This window comes from Takifugu flavidus, chromosome 14 (assembly GCF_003711565.1).
Source record: "Takifugu flavidus isolate HTHZ2018 chromosome 14, ASM371156v2, whole genome shotgun sequence".
NCBI classification, from domain to species: Eukaryota; Metazoa; Chordata; class Actinopteri; order Tetraodontiformes; family Tetraodontidae; genus Takifugu; species Takifugu flavidus.
In genome coordinates this window covers 5,648,543-5,668,592 of record NC_079533.1, presented here as the reverse complement: position 1 = coordinate 5,668,592, position 20,050 = coordinate 5,648,543, and the positions used below count along the sequence as shown (strand labels likewise).

Genomic DNA, 20,050 nt, shown 5'->3' with positions numbered 1-20,050 from the left:
GGTTGCCACCTTGGATTTATGGATAAAAAAATAACGGCCAAATTTTTAAACCGAATGCAGCTAAAAGGTTCAGTATTCTACACGGCGAAGAAGACATTATTTTAAAAAGACAGGAGATCAATAGCATTCCGCACCAACACATCAAAGCCTCATGATTTCAACCCGTTTTTATTCGTTTTTCTATCTTTCTAGAGATCACAGTTGTTTTAATTTGGTTATTCGTGCAAGTTTTGAGTGATGAGTGAGCACTGGAAGCGAATAGCCGGGAAGTGAAGGGATTTTCGTTTCGGGGCCCATGTTAACAGATTGCGTCTCTCACACCGGGCGCGAAGCGCCGCAAATGGCTGCAGTTAGCGCGCACCGTGCAGCGATTGTTTCGGCGCCTGGTCTATTTTGTGCATGAGCCGCGAGCGCGTGCGCACACGCAGGCGTTTTTCAGGAAGGACACTTCGGGGATACCGCCAAACCTGTGAACTCGCTTATGCAGGAAGATAGAAAGACACATCTGTAGACATCAACCTCTACCTTCTTTAAACGGACTACAAAATTCTTCACCTGTGGCGAAAAAAAAATAAATCATTTTGCTGGGCTGATCGCAATCATTCAAATTCCGAAGGTAACAAGTTAAACACGTTTTTTGTTGGTTTTTCATGCTGGTTTCTTCTGTGTGTCTCATCCATCTCTTCCCTCGCCAGTTTTCTCATCTCCCATTTAAAAACTGGAAAACAAGGCGCTCAAATACAAGTGGAACCTGTGAGAACATGAAAGCATCTATAAAGACAATTATCTAATTTGAAGAACTTCGGACTAAGTATCGGGCATTTCTAATTATATAATACGCTTTTATATTAAATCATTCTATTGAAAACTAATTTTAAGCATGTGAAGATTTTCTAAAAACTTTAAAATATAGTTACGACTAACTCGAAAGTGAAAGCTGAAGTTTAGGGCGGCAAAATTTGACATAACGAAATGAGCACCAATGAGCAAATAATTCATGTTGATAAACAATCAAACTTACGAAGATAATCAAACAAATAACTACGTTCGTCCACACTCCTGAAATTCTCAACGGAACTGTTAGGTTAACAGTATTTAATTAGATATTACTATTTAAAGATATAATTCTATGAAACTAGACAATTTGAGGGTGTGCCTCACCCTCGAGCTGTCCCTGCCTTTTGCAACAGGCAACAGTGTTGCCCCGGCAAGCCAATTGAGCAGTCTCAGCGCCTACACCAGGGGTGCTCACACTTTTTCAGCATGCGAGCTACTTAAGAAATGACCAAGTCAAAATGATCGACCCATTACATTTATTTAGAAAACTACTGAGGATTCTTACAATTTATGTTGCTGTACGTTGCATAACCACATATGTTGCACAAAACATAATTAACTATGTACATTTTTTGCCATTGTGAAAAACTACTGGGACTTTCCCTTTCTCAGCAGGTATTCGGTTTTTGTATTTTCCATGAACAGTCCGAAAATGCTGCTCCACATTTCCCTTCTTTGGTATTGCGATGGTAGACTGGCAAATGAGGCAAAAGCACTTTGAAAATGTCATTGTGAAAAAAGCCCTCCCATTCTGCATGAAAGTAATAGGGCTTTATTCTTCTTACTTGGTCCAGCTCCCCAGTCATTTTAATACCCTTTCTTAAGTTTAAAAAGTGCCAAAAAATTAGCAGTAATGTAGCTTGTTAGCTTTGCTGCACTTATAGCCGTTGTTTGCGCATGTACAGTGACCTAAGTGTAAAAAAAATTCAGATATCATTTGACTGGCTGCCTTGTAGATCAATCAAGTGGCGGGAGGGATGATAGGCTGACGTCTATGTTTTTATTGTCACGCAATCATTTCCAAGTGCCAAAGAAATCCCTCCCTTCCGAAGTCACATTTTGAAAGAGTAGGTGGTGGAGAGAGAAAGAGCGGGAAAATATCACCAAGGAAGAAAACAAGCTGGAAAACGGTACAAAAGGGGTTGATTTTGACGTGTTTGTAAGAAAATTGTTAGTTTAGCAGCATGATGACAAAAATAACGTACAATTGTATCTGACTGGAGTTATTTTGTGAGAGTTTATAACAAGAGAAGTTTCAGATTATTTCAGAATCTTGTACACTAACTGTTCCAGTTTAGTTATGCAGTTACTTACATGTGCTAAAGATTTTTTTTTGAAGTAAAAACTAAGAAATAAGAGAGTGGTTGCTGCAAAAGAAACATTCAAATGGTTCATTCAGGTAGAGGATCAGGAGCAGCATAGAAACAGTGAGATTCCATTAGAGTGTTTGTATAAAAGACAGGAGAAGGAATTTTGTCATAGGAGAATTCAACAATTGAAAAACATCTAAATGCAGACTTTTAGATCCACCAGGTCACACACACAAAAGCCAGAAGCTGTTGATGTGTGACATTCTTTCAGTTCTATTGCTTTTGAGCGTAAAGACAGATGGTAAATAAAATTGAGACATACATAGGATTTGAAAGACTGGCAGTGCAATTAAATACCATTTCCAGCAGAAGGTCTAATATCCATCTTCTCTCTCTTGATCAGATGTCAGATATTTTAGAGAAGGAGTGGAAACAAACTCTTACCTTCATTGTGGAGGAGTTGGACAATCAACAGTTTAAAAAACTGCTGGAACTTTTGTCCAAGATTCCCAAAGGTCAGAAGACCGCTAAGATCCGGGAAAATATGCCGCGAATAATTATTGAGCACTATGGTCTTGAAGATTCTGTTTCTGCCATTGTTGATGCCATGGAAAAGATACCGAGGCGGGACAACAAAATTCAGGACCCATTAAAAACTTTTGAGGAAAAACTGAAGGCAAAAGAAGAGAAGAATACAGGTGAGAGCTTGGGTCACAAATCAGTGGTTCTGAGTAAAAGATTTTAAATTTCAGTCATATCTTGTGATTTTCATTTTAACATACCTGGAATTCTAATTTTAGATGTTTTAATTTGTATAATTTGAGGTAAAAAGAGGAAAAGAAACCCAGTCCAGTTGACAGAGAAACCTACCTTGGATAAAAAGAGGAAACTTGATCCAAATACAACGGAACAAACAGAAGCAGGAGGTGGGTTAACAGAACCGACTGTGTCTCTAATATTAAATATTATGTGTTCACTAACACAGACTTGCTTCTCTTGCATGTCCATGTCAGGATTTGGAAGCTCATTCCAAAGTCTAATTTATCCATCCCTTCCCAATTATTAAGACAACTCAAACTGTTTTTCCTAAAACCATTCTTCATTTTATTTCTCCCTGTTGTAATAATACCCTGACTGGCATGTCTGACATTAGATAATCTGTTATTACATATGACTTCAGTTTGTTCTCAATTCACTGAGAGGTAAATATCTTATGTAATAACAAAATAATTATTCATTCTTTTTTCATCATACTTTGGACCTCAAAGAAAGGTGTAATGTCTCTAATTTACATGATATTTCCAACTGTATAAACAAATATTTTTTTGCATTAACTTTTAGGTTCACGTTCTGTGATGGCTAAAGAAATATTGGCTGGCCAACCTGCCACAGTAAGATTTCAGTGTGTTTGGCTTGAGTGGAGCAGAAATACATAAACATGCAGACGTTGTGCCTCTAACTGTTGAGCAAGAAGGATGGTAAAAGGAACTGTGTTACTTAATCATTGAAAACTAATTACATAGATCTTTTCATTTCCAGGAGACAGACACTGCTTCTTGGGTAAGTAAATTCTCACAGATTATTCCCCCATAATTACAGTGATTTAAGATTTTCCTGCTCTTGCTTGTTCACAGAGCAAGTCCATCTGTGATCTGGTAGCGGCCCATGAGGTCGTTGCCACAGCCACCATCCGGGGAAGAATCATGGACAAATCTAAACTGCAGACATACAAAACCCAGAAAAAAGATTTCTTCTTTTTGTTAGTCACAGATGAGACAGCCAGCATTAAAATGATGGTGTATGGAAAACCACGCTACCAGAAACTCCAGAAAGGGAAGCACTACTTGTTCAGAAAATTAATAAGAGACAAAAATCTCTTCAAAGTTACATTACAGACCATCGTGGCCGAGTTGGGTGCTTTTGACATTCCAAAAGAGGTTGAGGAGAAAGCCAAGCGACTCTCCTCCCACGGCCCCGATGTCTCCATTGAAGAAGTTAAAAAATGGGATTCGGAAATACTACCAGTAAGCGTGGAAGGAACCATTACTAAGGTGAGCTCTAGCTTTGGGCAGGTGTCTGCTGCCCTCTTTAGCTGCTACATGTCCCCAACAGGCTGCATCCCAATCTGTTCCTAAGTATTCCATCCATATTTACTGTTTTAGCAAGTCTGAATCAGTTGTGGAAGTTTGCCAGTCTTTCCAGTTGTACACGTCTAAACTTAATTTTCTACAGGTCTGCCCCAGTGAACTCATGGTTAAGGGTAATAACGCGAAGAGGAGGACAAAGAAGCAACATTTTCATATAAAAGACAACACAGACTCCATCGAGGTTGTCATGTGGGGTAAAAACGTCAAGAAATGCGAAAACTTGGCTGTCGGCGATGTCGTCAAACTGAAAAACATGAATATCAAAAACCTTGAATCCGTGACACTTCAGTCAACTGATATCACCAACATTGAGCAGGTAGCTCCTCATTGCAGTCCAGATGTTCACTGATGATGAGCTCCAGCTTCCTCTTCTCTTCTCTGTCTTGTGTGCAGGTTCGCAAGTTTACAATCCACAACCATCAACTTAAGATTGTCGCAGTTACCAAATGCCAAAAGATGCAGACTGACCTGGAGGTGATTTTGGATCAGAGATTTTATACGATGGTGGTGAAAAACAAACTTCTGGCTGAGGCATATAGCCTTAGCCTTGGTGAAAAATTCAGGAGCCATCTGGTGAAGGCACTTCCACTTATGGGAGAAGCACAAATAGAAGGAAATGAGATTAAAGCCATCCAAAATATTGAAGCCAGAATTTAATGGGTGGGTAAACCCATAGCTCCACATTCCTTTGATAAGGTTTTAAGGAGCATTGCAGCTTCCTATCCGTCTCGTTTTCCTCCTGTCTTCTCATCTCTGAGTATTGGTTCCTACATACAGTTGTGTATTTACTCCAAATGGACATCTGCTTCTTCTGATTTGTGCTATTTTTTAAACTGTATGACTGTAGAAAATCATCCTATTGGTGGGTCCATCTCCTGTCAGCCACTAAGAAAGGGAGCAAGTGTCACTTCTGGGGGGTCTTTGGGCTTCCGTCAACACTGTTTCCACTCTCAGGTTACCTCGAGCAAATGGCACCAACTGTGGTTACAACCTAAAGAAAATCAATCAGGTGTCACCCTTGTGAGTTTTTAAATCTGCCGATTGTTGCAAAGTTAGCATGGCCTTTTCTTTCAAGCTTAATGTGGCAAGCTTATATCATATCATTTGTAAGGTTGTTTCACATTGTTAAATATATAGACATATCTGCACACCAATGATTGTATTGATGCAGTGTTTCTTTTAACTGATTCTGTACCAAAGAAAATCTGTCATTCACTAATATTTGGATTTTATCTTTTAGTTTAGTGCATGGATTTTAGCAGCAGAAATTTTAAGGGATGTTAAGTAACAAATGATCTTTTGGTCTGGAGGGACACAAATAATCTTGGATATTAATACCTTAATTACAATCAATAACTAAGGTGTAATATTGGATTGGCCAGTGGGCAGAGCCAGTGCTTCCAAAGGCAGCACTGGGTTTTCTGTCGTTCTACCCAGGAAAACTGCTTCGACAAAGTGAAGTGGATTTCAACATCCCTGAACGAAACTCTAGAAAAATTTCTGGAGACCTCTGGCCCGTGTCAGGTTATGCAGATGGCCCCCTACAGCGCTGGAACAACTGCAGCATTTGGCAGAATTTTTGATTTACCCATAATAAAGGGGAAGAAAAAAATGTAATCCCTATGACACAACATTCATGTAATAAGAAAACAGTTGTTCATTTTCCATTGTTTATTAAAAATTTCCATCAACAAAGTCTTTAGAAACATGCCTACAGTCACACAACTGCAAAGCAAAAGCTTCTTTTCGAGCAAGGAAAAAAAAAGTTAACTAGAACCAAAAACAGGCTGACGGGTCTGATCGCATTAGAGGAAAATCTGAAGATGAAGCAAAGTCTTTCATTCCAAACTTTGCATCCACTTTTAAATGTGGAAGATAAAATGACCTGAATCTGAACTGGAACTTTGTTTGGGAGGAAACACTTTACTTCAGGAATCGCACACGCACAAACACACACATCAAAAAGAATCTACAAAAATAGACCATCAGGATGTTTATGCTGTCCATCAATCAGCTTTAAACCTCATCACTCTTATTGATATTCAAATTGTATTTATTCACATATGGACACATGAACAGGAGACACTGTCGCTTGATGCAGTTTTTAATCATAATAAAACAAATAGCGGGGCAATAAGCCTGCTGCAACATTTCCCAGGGTCACGATTACCCACTGAGGTGGTGAGTGTGTCGAGGTGTCGCACCACCACAGAGGAGGAACCAGGGTCAGTAACAGCAAATGAAATAAGTCTTGGCTACACAAACGCCAACAGCTGCAATGAACAAAAATGTACGTCAGAAGAAAATAAGGTGTAAGGTTATTGGGTCCATTTGTGCCAATCTTCTGGGTGACAGAATAAGAAACTTGAGATAAATTTTACTTGAATCTATAAATATTTGGCTTTTTTCTTTCTTTTCTTTTTTTTAACACTAGAAAAGTTGGGAAATATACCATTTGGCTGTTTCTAACCTCCTGTCCCTGTTGATGAGGGTCCTGACCAAACAGTCCCTATTTAATCTCAAATGACCCACAATATTCATCCCCACATATTCATCAAGAAAAATAAAGTCCACTGGTCATAAAAGGCATCAGATCCACAGACCTGCCCTGAGCAACTATATACTTCTGAATGTTTTAAAATAGTCCGCTGAAGGACACACACAAACCCACTAACAAGAACTCCATATTAACATTTGTGTCCAAGCAGCAGCAGCACTTTTGTATCTGTCTGACCTCCTCATCTGGTGTCCTGAGCTCATGAACTGACGATGAGCTGTCGCAGGTATGACTGTGTGAGGCCTCGCAGCTCATCCAGCGCGTAATCCTCTGGCATGGGCAGGCGAGTGATGTGTGGCGCCAGCTGGGTCAGGGGGATGCTGGCGGCTCCCTCATCACTCTGCTGCAGGCTCAGTACTGCCCGCAAGATGTTCGCCACGCGCTTGGCCATTTCTACAAAGAGGGACTGGTTAGGTAAAACCTGCACATTCAGACATGGAGGAACAATACAAGTGCCTCCACAAGCCACACTCAGTTCTACCCGATTGGGCGAGACGATCTCGGGCAGTGCTGCACGGCAACAGCTCTATCCTGCTGCAGAGGGACGTCACTTCTGAGTGGAGACGTTCCAGCTCGTAACCAGCGTTTTCCGTCTGGTTACAAAGACACAAACCAGTGTTCTCCGTCAAGGATAACCCAAGTCATTTTCATTCTATTCTATTAATGTGTGTAACCTGTTTCATATTAAATGAATTTAAGTAACAGGAACTCTTAAGTTTAAGGATTCTAATTAGATTTTTTATGAAAATTAAATCATTGTGAACAAAAATCATGCAGCTATCAGCCTTACCTGCTGGATCTCATGTAGCATCTTAATGACCCGGATATAGTCCAGGTAGACCCTGCCTGCTGTGTCCCAGTCCTGAATAGTAGCGCTGTGCTCAGGGACTGCCAGCCCCTCCAGGAACTCCAGCAGGTAGTCATGATTGTCATTGATGATGCAGTCTGCAGAACAAAAGGAGCAGCATTATAGAAAACATGACATATTGAGTAAGAACATTAACTTGAGTTGCCAAAATGATTCTACCGACCTGAGGCCAGGTGCTGGATCAGCAGTCGGTGACACTGGTTCCAGCGTTTGGCCTGGTACAGATGCAGGGCCTCTTGGTGCCGGTCTGCATCACAGCGAGCTCGGGTGGCTTTGGCCTCATGGATCCACTGCTCAGGGATCAGCAGCTTCTCTGTCAGGAAGCGCTCACGACGGACTGACTCGTCTGTCTCCTGCAGGGGGCAGTGGAGGGTCAGCATGTCCCTCACAGCTCGCTCCCGCTGACTGAAGAGGCAAAAAAACCCCAAAAAATTATATCAGTGCCAGGAACATTAATTTCTCCTCTAAAATGACAGATTCCCACTGTGGCAAGACCAATATCACCCCAACACATTAGTAATTAAAAAGGTGAGTATCAGATAAGGAAGATGAGTTGAATTTACATGTGATCAGGGATGTGCATCAGGATAAAGACGGCAAGGTGCCAGAGGCCAACACCCTCCAACTGAGCTGCATAGCTGCTGTGGAGGAGGCCCTGACGTGAGGCACTCAGGTGGCTGTAATGCAACGCTTGCAGAACGCCCCACAGGTGCCAGCTCAAACGATAATCCAGGCGTTCCCACGTGACGGTCAGTGGATCCAGCAGCTGCTGCAGGCTGTAGTGTCTGCAAAAAAAGAGAAGAAAGAAATCTTGTATTGTCAGACGGATGCATTAATCAGGTGACAGTGTGTATTAAAGGCTAAGCTCAGTTATTTTAAAGATCTGATTACATTCAATATTAAATTGATTTGCAGACATGGGGCACTCACCTGTCACTGTAGAGTTTGAGCAGATGAAAGCAGAGGTCATACAGGGGTCGTTTACACTCTTCCTTCTCCTCCTCTTCCTCCATGTCCATTGGCTCTGCTTCCATATAGGAAGGCAAAGGTGCACAAGCATACTTGCCTTCCTCATCTGAACCCTAAACAGATATTGCGACAATGAGAAGTGCAGGAATTTCACAGATTTCCATGAAATTCAGGCTGAAAAACCAGTGTGACACTCACCTTGAAGGCAGCTTCGTATCTGGTTAGGGCATCAGCCACAGAGGCAGTGGGAGGTAGCATGAACCACAGGTGTACAGCCAAACAACGCTTCCAATCCAGCATAGAACAGACATTCACCTCTGCATCAGAGGAGTGCCACACCTGCAGCATGGAGGGAAAACCACGAGACACACTGAAATAACATTCACTGAAGCTCTTCTGGTGTGAAAGAAAGAAGCAAATATTATACCGGTTTCCCAGCAAGCAGTGCAAAGATGCGCAATCGTTCCTCGGGCAGATAGCAGTCTGTCTGCATGCGGTTCCAGTCAGCGAGCTGAAGAGCAAGCAGGTCTCGACAGTATTGAGAACCCATGGCCTGAGACAGCATCAGGGACAAACGGTGATCTCCTACAAACAAACGTTTAACCTTTTATCAAGAATTCCCAAGCTTGTATCATACAGGTTTGATTGTATTGTATAAACATTTATGGAATTATTCAAACTCTTGACATTTTTCTTAAACTCACCGTCCTTCTGAGCAAGTTCACAGGCCTCACTGATGCGGTTTCCTGACAAGTAGCTGAAGATGGCACCCGTACGGCAACCTTTCCCTGCCAGAGCCACCTCCTCATCCACCCGGTAGGTGGCTCCCTGGGACAGCCAGGATGAAAAGGTACGCCGCCTTTCCACCTGCTGCTTGTACTCACCAGGCACATTGATGTCTGGCTCCTGCTCTGCTGGGCCTAAACGACCCCACAATGCCTTACACAAGGTCCAGACCTCATACCAGTGACCCAGAAGAACTGGAGGAAAGACCATAATTCCAGAGTTAATAATTGCCCCCTTAGTAGTTTGAGCATTCTGATTAATAAATTTAAAAAATTGGGACTGAGATGCAGAAAATTCAGAGACTGAGTAATGAGAGCAGTCATGCCACCATGCACAGTACTTCTCTTACAGTCTCTGTTGCTCTGCTTCTCCTTCAGTTCAGTGATCCAGTCAGCATATTCATGCAGTGCTGCCACACCGGGCTGCAGCTGGACGAGAGGGCACATTGAGGAATCTGTAGTACGAACAGTGCTGTACTTCAGGCAAATCTCCAAAGGGTGTTGCAATAGTGCCTGACTTTCCTCTTCTTCCACACTCTTAGTCTTCAATGATGATGAATCAAGACCCCCAAGCTGCTCTAGCACCACCTTGTAGGGGGTCTCTCTTAAACTGCATGAGAAAAGATAGAGTTTTTCTTCAAGCTACTTATGTGAATTTAATCATTTAAGCCTGTGTGGTTTAGAAGGTAGGATGGAAACATTGATGTACTGAGCTGGTGTGTCTCTTACGGTCTGTTCCTGGCAGTTTTCGGTGGGAAGCTGAAATTAGTCATTTCTTGGTGCTCAAGCATTTTGGATGGTGCTGAACTCAGCCGGTCACCACAATGCACAAGTGTCCACCCAGGACCCCACCCCACCCTGAAAGACCGTCCTGCGAACAGGCCAGCATCCATCAACAAGCTTCCCTACAAAACAAAATACACCATCTGTTACCATTTATCAATGTTGGCAGCTTACCCACAAATGGAACCTATACAGAACATAAGGACTGACCTTCCCCTGGGTGACTGACTCTTTGATTGGGATTGGTCCACCCAGTCGCCGCATACCAACTGTCTTGATAGGAGGTTCAGGAGCATGGGATGGCAGCAAAAAAGACGAAGGGGGCTGCACTGTCAACTTTGTGGACCATTGGACGGCTGTAGGAGGGTTAGGAGAGTCTGGCAACTGAGAGAGGAGGCCAGAGGCGAAACGAGTCTGAAGGAGACCACCCACTGCAGAGAGACATGTGTCATTTCATAGACCAAAAAAGGTTGATCTCCTAGACAGCATCGCCCACAATAAAAAAAAACAACAAAAGTCTGAAACTTGTGTGTGGACAGAGAGAGATTTCCCACCAGAGGGTCGGCTTTGAGATCCTGCAAAGATGAGACGAGGGGAAGAAACATCACTGGAGAGCTTTATTGCCCCATAATCCTGGAACAGGTCCTTGTCTTCGTCATCCTCAGCAAACAGAGATGCCTTCATTATCTACAAACATAATAGGAGAAGACATTTTTCTGATGATTTTTGTCTAGACTTCTTGTTGGTAATTGAGGACATGACATTAACCTGCAGAGTGTGCGGATTGATGCCCAGTGAGGACGCAATGTGGCTGGATGCAGAGATGCAGTCGTGCTCAGCAGAGACTACACCTCCAAGCTTTCCAAAAGACAAGTCCATCTCTTTAAGTGGCAGCTCACCCTCATCCTCTCCACCCAACATGCTATCTGCGGGGAGGCTCTGGGTGATATCAGCCATATCACTGTCCAGTTCCCCAAGTTGACACAGATCTGTGACCACTGTCGACTGAAGACAAACAAAGGGTAAAATGATCAACAAAATTTATTCGCTTTACTGAAGAAAATTTTAATTCACTTCTACAATGTTTTCCTTTTTTTTTTATAAATACAGGCAAACAAAATAGCCAGAAATACCTGTAAATGCATTGATACAGCATCATTGTAAGAGTTTTTAAGGATAATTTACTGTTATTAACTGTGTAAAAACATTGGTGCATGGCATGTCTGATGTGACATCACTGCGGGACCCTGCATCAGAACAGTTTTACCTCTTCATCGCAAACCAACATCCGTACACGGAACAAAGCACAATACCTGACAATGAATGACTGCTGAGAAAAGTGTTTATGCAAATGCGCTAAAGTGTATGAAATAAGAAGTCTTTCCAAGTTTAAAATAATTTCAGTTCCATCTCAAAGCTTTCACTTTGACACAATAATCTTTAAATCAAAACTGTAGTCCAAAAAGTTTTTGTTTGGAGAGCTTTTTGTGACATGATCACATGTTTAATTAACAGTGCTTGTGATAATGGTGAGTGTTTATGGTGGCAGGCTGCTCTACCTGAGCCTGTGGGGCCACCTGTTGCTGGGAAGAGGGAAACTTCTGTTGCAGACCAGAGGAAGGGACTGACATTGTCTTGAGCTTCTTGGGGTCAGTTTTCAGTGGGGCTTCCTCCTCCTCATCAGAATCTAGAAGACCATATTTGGAGAAATGGGCCACCTGTGGAGGAACGCAGGGTTACACCTGAGAAAATGAGTGCACGTTTGACTAACTAAGACTAAAAATAAGGAATAGGAATTTTCAATTGAGAAACAGGTAACACCACCACAGCACTTCTAAAATCTTACAACCTTGACTTGACTCTTTTACACCCTAACAACTGAAGAAAACAGTACTGGCATCCTGAGTCAGGGCAGCTCTTGTCTGAATATTGCGTGTAACCCAAATACACACACAAGTTGTGTAGATTAGGAGGTACCGACCTCAAACACCCAAGACCCAGTCTCTGGCCTGTATTCCAGGAAACGGGCTCCTTGTTTGCGAGACGCTTTCTCCAGACGACCCTCGTAATTCATCTCTGTCAGCCGCTCAGGGCTTCTGATCTGAGTGCATGTTGTCTTATCATTTGGCCAAACTCCATCCAAAGTCACTTCTGCTCGCCTGTCAGCAAACCAGGAAATAATTTTCCAACACTTTACTGATAAAGGCAATGTCCAGCCAATCATCACAGATACTTTCCCTCTAACGGATGCTTGATTCAGTCTTGGTCTACTCACCTGTTAAGCCCTTCTCCCTGTGGAGGCTTATTTTTATCATCCGGGTAAACGATGACCTCCTTGCGCCTGAAGTGGACGATCTCGTCAAGATTGAGTCCTGTCATGTTCACTTCACCAGGAAAGAAGATGGATCCATATCCTAAGTAGGCCAGTCAGAACACAGCAGTAAGATTCCGGTCAAGATGAGGGATGGAGTCTATGTGCTTGACGTGATGTCAGTTGAGATTAATTACCTTTCCTGCCAACAGAGAAATTCTCAACTACACACTCGCCATTTTCATCCACCATGTCAGCCAGGTCTTCCATGGATGGGATGGTGTAATATCCAATACGGTTTAGAACAATCCCTGTAAGCAGAAGGGTTAGCAATCGTTGAGACCATCAAGTGCACTACAGCTACTATATTACTAATATCACGACTCCTTCACTTGTAAAATTGAGGTCAAGGTAAGTGAGTTTGTTTCTGACCTGCAGGGTGTGGGGCATGTTTAGACTCCTGCTGCGGCTCCTCATCTCTGTCCTCCAGTAGAGAATCCTCCCCCAGAGATGCTGACACATCCTCGCTGCTCAGCTGAGGTATATAGCAACATGTCATTCACAGAAGCTAAACACACACATCCACAGACAATGAGGTTAAACTGAACTATAACCATTTTAGAAGAGTATAATTTTCCCTGCTGGGGCTCTGCTGTGTGCAAATTTCAATGTTTCTGTGTGAAGATATAAAACATTCAATCTAGATGCAAATGCTCATCACATCCCCACTTGCTCCTCTCATTCACTCATTTAGAGTAAGAACATTCTTTGCTGACCTCCAGTCCATTCTTTGTTGCTCTTTGCATGTTAAGCTCACTGATGGTGTCTTGCAGGTGATTCTGTGTGCGTCCATGTGGGATGGGCTTTGCAATGGGGTTCACATAGAACTGAGTGACCTCTGGGTCATCGTCAACCTGGGAACTTGGCCCCGGCACCTCTCTGAGCTCTTCATCCTCTTCCAAATGACTGCAGAAAAAAAAACAGAAAAGGAGTATAAACTAATGCCGTCAGAAGAATAACTATTGCTGAGGTCAAAATGCCTTGCAAAGTGACAAAATGGTTTATTAAAGAATTCAAGGTTATTTATAAAGACAGCAATCCCAGTATAAAGCAATGTTTAATTTAACATAACGTGTAATAATTTTATCTGATACATCAGCACTGTAATGTGTTACCTGTGTCCATTGTGTGGATATGGGACTGGAGAGGCAAGATCATCTCTTTCCTTGTCGGCAGGACTGCTGTACTGACTACTTTTAAGGTTTTTCAGATCAAGTTTTTTTATGCTTTTCCTGTTGATCATAACAGAAAATTTTCATTAGTTCACGATCTTAGTTTACAATAGTGTTGCTAGCGATCAAATAGCCACCTTGGCTTGAAAGCTCCATTGGTGAGTGAGGGCTCGTCGTCATCCAGGACATCAAAGAGTTGTGACTTGGAGGCACCAGAAGATGAAAGTGCTTTGGGGCGGACACGCGTTGCAGGTCGAGGCGTCAACTTGTAGTGAGTGGGTGTAGTAAGAGCCTTCTGGGCTGTTGGATTTGTTGGTTTCAAGCGCTGTCAATACACAAATGTCATCATGAGCACTGAGAATAGTTTATTTACAGGACACGGGAAAGTGCTGCCTCGGCCATTAAAGATTGTTAAGAAATTAGGTCACCTCCTCTTTCTTCTTGGGGTCTGACAGCTGGTTTCTGAAGAGAGGTGAATCTCCATATGGTGAATAAGTCAGAAGGCTAAGCTGCTGCTGAAGCACTGCCTGCTGAGCAGCTGCTGCATTTGGGTCTGTTAGAGCTGCAGAAAAGTCGCCATCAGACATGACACATACTATAATACTGCTGGAATGGACTAGCTCAATATGATGGGTTCAATCTGTTGCACTGGCAGATCACATTAATTCTAGATTATTTAAAGTTTAGGAAATGACGGTCATTCAGTCTTACCAACAGGTTGTTGGGTTGTTCCAAAACCAAGACTACTGCTTCCAGTGTTGAATCCAGCCCCCCCGAATGTTCCAATGGTTCCCAGTGTGGCTCCCAGTTTGTTCTGGTTGTTTCCAAATAGAGATGTCTGTCCTGTTCCCCCTACTAAACATATAACTCGGATCAGGTCCCCGGTACAACTGTGATGCTTAATGTAAGGGTCATACATGCTGCATCACAATTATCTTAATAAGGGGCCCTGTGGTTTAACAAAGTTCAGACCAAAGAAAAAACGTGTTTTTCACAACAGGTTTCTGTTTTAACACTCAGTGTCTGAAGTACAATTTCTACGACCGCAAAACCCCTACGTAAAGAGTTCTTTAAGTTCACATTTTAAAATGTGCTCAAGTTACAGGTTACGCTCAAGTTCTTTTCCTTATCTTGACCATCCCTTTCAGGGTCACGAGGAGGGTGTTGAAGTCTATCACCCTAGTCCATGCTTTTAAAATATGATTTTTTTTTACCCATACATTAATTTAAATGAGAACTTTGTTACCAAGTGTTAAACATCGTGTCACATTACAACTGATACACCACACTTTCCTACAATTCATATTTTGTGTGTATTGATTTAGTTTAGAACCTGCTCCAAAGTTGGTTCCCAAACCAGTTCCTAGTCCTCCAGTGGCTGGTTTGTTGCCGAACAAACTCCCTCCAGCAGTGTTTGCACCAAAACCTGAAATTTATCAGAAGGATCAGAAGCAATGTTTCAACCAATTCCATTACTGCTGTGGTCTGAATCAGCATATTTCCATGTCATCACTGGTTAGCATACCAAAAGTGGATGTGTTGGTACCAGCCCCTAAAGTGAGGGCTGGCTTGTTGCCAAACAGCCCGGTACCAGTACCGAAGGATGGTGCACTGGTAGTGGTGGTGCCAAAGCCAGCCGTCTTATTTCCAAATAAATTCTGCAATAACCGCAGATGCACAGAGATTACTATAAAATGACACCACAGAGCCAGTCACAGCAACATGGAAAGTACGATTTATGACACAAGTCCCCCCTTGGGTCTGCAAAACAAAAAATAACTACAACATATAAATATCCCAACCCTGGGTGGGGAGTCCTGCAGTTTGTTGTTGACACATCAGCTAGTAATAACTTTTTTTTTCATTTGTCTTTTCCCACCAACACTAAGGTGGAATGGCTATGAATAAGCAACAACTGGAAGAGGTGTTGAGGAAATACGCAAACATGAACACACGGCATAAAATAACTCACAAATGGGTATCAAATCTGTGGAAAGAGGTGAACCGAATGTCGGAGACAGTAGAGCGTCTGTTGCAAAGGGCATGTAGAGATGAAGAGTGTGCATGCGTGTTGCAGTGGGATGGTTCTTAAGGAGATGCTGTCAAGTGTCTTTACATCTAGCTACTGTTAGAAAGTTTGGTTAAAGGAAAGCCCCCACCTGCAAGACCGTAGATTCAAGACAGTATGATTAGCAAAATAACAAAAATCTACAAAAACAATAATATATAACAACAAATAACATCAGACCAACAGTGAGCTGTACCTGATTGCCCATGTTTCCAAATGCGGTGTTGGTGTTGCTGAATAGTCCTGTGCCCGCTCCGAAGCCAGTGGCAGTGCTAGTTTGAGCAGCTCCAAAGAGTCCACTTGGCTGTGATGCTGCCGTGTTTCCAAATAAACCCTGGAAAGCAGATGGCCCCCATAATTCACATGCATCTATTCCACTGGAGATCTTGTTCATGTTTCTGTTATAGTGCTAATTAAATACAATTCAGTACTTTAAAACAAATTTAAAAAAATCCATGACACTAAAAATATAATCCTACAACATCAATAAGGAACTGGCTGGGTATTTTGGATCATTCCATTTTTACCAATAGTCTTTGTTTATTCAAGTTCACTTTATGGGCCATGCTGATAAATCTAACTCTTACCTGTAAAAATAAAAAGGTAAAGGAATCTCTAAACTCTGATAACATGAGACTGGTTATACATACCATGTTGCCTGTGTTGGCTTGACCTATCGAGTTGTTGCCAAAGGAGAAACCAGTGCTAGGGGTAGTTGTGGTATGGCCAAATGGTTTGAACAGGCTACTGCTTGGCGGCTGTGTCTGACTGTTAAACAAGCCTCCTGTGGTGGCGCCAAAGCCACCAGTGGCGGCAGCTGCTGCTGCTGAGGCAGCACATGAAAAAGATGTTAGTGAAAGTTTATTAGGTTTAATGGAGTTGTGCACAAACAATGAATTTGTTGCTAACTTGATGCCCCAAAGGTGCTTTTGTTCTGCCCAAACGAGAAGCCGGTGTTGGAAGCAGATGAGCCAAACAGGCCTGTGCTGGCACTGGAGGTTGCCGTGGCTGGGCCAAACAAACTGCCCGTCCCTGCTGTCATGGGGTTGGTGGGGCCCTTCCTACCTGCCTGGTAGTCTTCCAATCTCAACTCCTGTAATAAAAACAACTCCACTATCAGCACATGTAGATGAATCCAATAGTTAAAAGCAAAATTACAATATTTTAATTTTAGCCTCACCTCCAAGGATTTGTTCTCATACTCTTTCATAGCTGTAATGCACTGGTGCTTTGTGTTGATGCTTGTGGTCACACCAGCTTTTACCATTGTGTCACTACCAGTGGGAGGCTGAAAGGAAAAACGTATTAGTCTCAATTTTTATCCACATCCCTGTTCTTTAGAGGAACCCTTGAGCATTACAATGCTTCCAGCACAAAAGATGTGACTGAAGTACCCACATTGAATTTTATGGTTGTCCCTGGCTGCTGAGTGGAAGAGAAACCAGAATTTCCAAAAAGCGATGTGGTTCCACCAAATGGGTTTGAGGTGGTGTTGGTTGATCCAAAGAGTCCCCCACTGCTCGTGCTGGTTCCAAAGCCTGAAAATGAAGAGAAAAATCTTTACGTTTTGTTTCCAATTCTAAGGATGTTTCATGTAAATCCAATCGTGAACAGTTGCCTGCATTGATTTTGCAGAGCAGTTTACCATAAAACACTCCAGCCATTAGTTATTTAATTCAAATTAATTTTAAACACACATAATAGCAAAACTCACTTCCAAAGGAAGTGGGTTTGTTTGCACTGAAAGCATTGTTAGGTTGTGAGAAGAGACCGCCTGTGGTGCCAGTCCCAGAGTTGCCAAACAGGCTGTTTGACGTGCCGCTTACTGCCCCAAAACCAAAGCCAGTGCTGGTGGAGGAAGTGGCTGGCTGGCTGAATGTGCTGGATCCAAAAAGTCCACCTTTGAGACACAAACATGAACCAGACCGTCATGAATCTAAGGATTTTTCTTTAAACAGTTGTTGATAAAACTTCAAGACCGTTTCTACAGCACTGACACATTTTCTGTTACCGATACATGCAAAAAATAAAATAAAATAAAAAACTTTAATGGAATGTTAATCTGAAAACATGAGCTAGTTGTTCAGAGAAACACATGTTTTAATCAACTGTTAATATAATTGGTATAAATTAATTCCGACAGATGATTATTCAGAGATAATCATCTATTTGAACATTAGGCTTATTCACATATACCGAATACAGATAAAGTAAACAAACCAGGTTTATTCTGTGTTGAACCAAACAGCCCTCCAGTGTTAGTGGTGGTCCCAAATGCAGATGTGGCAAAGCCCCCAGTTGTCCCAAATCCTGTGTCTGTAGCAACAGTGCATGTATGAAACTGCTATATATGTAGCAATTAATTTATATAACATTAAATGTTTGACTGTCTTACAGAATATTGGGATATAAAGTTGAAATCAATTACAAATGACCAGAAACACAAACAGTGAACTGTTTTTAAACTGTAAAAGTAAAATGCTTAGATGAAACTTTAATGACTGTATATAAAATATAATTACTACTTCAGCAATTATAGCTGGCCTCAAAAGGGCAGAGGCCACAAAAGTTAATCTTAAGCTTGTAAACTTTGTTCTATCTGCATAAACTAATATTATCATTAAATTATCATAAAAGTAATAATGATCTTCTTGAATTACTTACTTTGTTGTCCAAAAGTGGATGAGGAGCCAAAGCCACTTGACCCTCCACCAAAAGGAGTACCAAAGGAGTTGTTAAACATCTTGTTGTGCTAGCAGAACCACATAGGCTTTCTGGAAAGACAATATAAAAAGATGGTGATCCCACTACTTTCCTCATTTGTAGCCGGCAAAATTTCCTAATAACTAACTATGATCATTAACGTTGGCCTAAATAACCGATTTCATTGTCAAGTATAACAAATTGTATTTAGAAGCACAAATTATTCCAAATGAAAACTGATTGGTTATTTATTCATATTTTCAGTTACGCCCTTACAACAAATTGTTCACTGGAACACTCGGATATTGTAAGCAGACAGATTGACAAACTGAAGACATAAATATGCAAAATTAATTTTAAGGTCGTAGCAAAATTTAATGAAAACTTATTCTCTAATCAAAGCAAAGTTGGACCCTGAATTCACAAGATGACCCTCGAACTAGTCTAAACAAGACTCCACGTGTTGTAGACCGAGTTGTGCCGGGAGCCATTTTTATAGTAAATTAATCTCAATATCCCCTCAAAACCCATCTCAAACAATATAACAACAATAAACTTGTCACTTTGCAAAACATAGCCGGACCACGAGTTGTACTACGCGACCCAGAAGGTGGAATAATTTCCGTGTTAGCTAACGCCAATCTAGCTAGTGGGAGTTAGCGTCACGACCAAACCAATGTACACTCTTCCAGTTGAACAAGTAAAAAACGTTTTTAACCGATATGTGCGCACACCACCAGTAAACATCAATATTACCAGATGCACAAGCTTCTAGATGCTGTGTGGGAACCGTACCTACATTCGAGTAAGATAGCTCAAGTGCTAACTACTTAGCAACGCTGTGTAATCGTTAGCAAAACAATGGTAAGACAAACGGATAACGTCATAAACTTTAAATAGTTTCTCAACGGCGATTGGAGTGTTCGGCGTCTCTTGGGTTGTTCTCGGACAGAGTTAATAATCCAATATATCCAGCAATCAATGTCTTTAGCTAAAAATCGGCATAGCCGAGAATCTTTCTTCGTCAAGGAGGGAAAGCTGTTGGCCACAACGACGTCATGACGCATGTCGCACTTCTTCTTGTAGCGTCTCATTGGCGGTTGAAAAAAAAAAAAACCCAAAAAACCCGAATTGATGCCTTACTGCCACCAACTGGAATGGAGTGTGGATTAAAAATCTGCGATACCACCTTACAAAAATAAATAAATAAAATCGTGAAATTATAATCTGTCAATCGACTTCGCGATTCTATGGAAATGACATCTGACTCTTTAACACTCACTCACGAGTTCTGTTGTAGAATGTTAATGATGTCAAGTGGTACTTTGATGATTCTAAGATGAGTAGTCAAATTTCTGCCTCATACTTCTGACACTGCAGTATAACATGTTTTATTGTCTCTCCTTGGCCACAGCAGTCACAATTTCCTGTATTATGTTATCCTATTGTAGAAAGTATATTGTTAGTGTCCAAACACAAG

At 41.8% G+C, this 20,050-nt stretch overlaps 2 protein-coding genes across 10 annotated transcripts; one reads left to right on the top strand and one right to left on the bottom strand.

Moving 5' to 3' along the window:
* The first annotated feature begins 413 nt into the window (after positions 1-413).
* Positions 414-5,989, top strand: LOC130537640 (uncharacterized). Of its 3 annotated transcripts, XM_057054572.1 has the most exons (9): positions 414-616; positions 2,551-2,845; positions 2,972-3,073; positions 3,489-3,538; positions 3,687-3,707; positions 3,782-4,198; positions 4,380-4,610; positions 4,688-4,954; positions 5,142-5,989. In XM_057054572.1, exons 2-8 carry the CDS (start codon positions 2,551-2,553, stop codon positions 4,949-4,951), a joined length of 1,380 nt encoding a protein of 459 aa, XP_056910552.1. In that variant the 5' UTR covers positions 414-616; the 3' UTR covers positions 4,952-4,954; positions 5,142-5,989. The 3 variants fall into 3 exon arrangements, with proteins under 3 accessions (XP_056910552.1, XP_056910550.1, XP_056910551.1); XM_057054570.1 differs by having other exon boundaries at positions 4,688-5,989; XM_057054571.1 differs by lacking the exon at positions 414-616 and adding an exon at positions 1,863-1,967 and having other exon boundaries at positions 4,688-5,989.
* nup98 (nucleoporin 98 and 96 precursor) lies at positions 5,948-19,656 on the bottom strand. Of its 7 annotated transcripts, XM_057054565.1 has the most exons (36): positions 19,327-19,638; positions 18,532-18,641; positions 18,088-18,183; positions 17,582-17,767; positions 17,266-17,405; positions 17,048-17,155; positions 16,777-16,960; positions 16,518-16,696; positions 16,064-16,201; positions 15,325-15,457; positions 15,133-15,225; positions 14,511-14,654; positions 14,228-14,361; positions 13,937-14,124; positions 13,743-13,859; positions 13,344-13,533; positions 13,000-13,102; positions 12,765-12,878; positions 12,532-12,670; positions 12,238-12,415; positions 11,816-11,974; positions 11,025-11,261; positions 10,811-10,943; positions 10,467-10,687; positions 10,203-10,378; positions 9,824-10,083; positions 9,393-9,668; positions 9,116-9,273; positions 8,887-9,027; positions 8,650-8,801; positions 8,283-8,504; positions 7,883-8,124; positions 7,642-7,796; positions 7,333-7,444; positions 7,029-7,244; positions 5,948-6,567 (listed from the first exon to the last, which is right to left on the bottom strand). In XM_057054565.1, exons 2-35 carry the CDS (start codon positions 18,608-18,610, stop codon positions 7,051-7,053), a joined length of 5,481 nt encoding a protein of 1,826 aa, XP_056910545.1. In that variant the 5' UTR covers positions 18,611-18,641; positions 19,327-19,638; the 3' UTR covers positions 5,948-6,567; positions 7,029-7,050. The 7 variants fall into 7 exon arrangements, with proteins under 7 accessions (XP_056910545.1, XP_056910542.1, XP_056910541.1 ...); XM_057054562.1 differs by having other exon boundaries at positions 5,948-7,244; positions 19,370-19,656; XM_057054561.1 differs by having other exon boundaries at positions 5,948-7,244; positions 19,366-19,646.
* Positions 19,657-20,050: the final 394 nt, after the last annotated feature.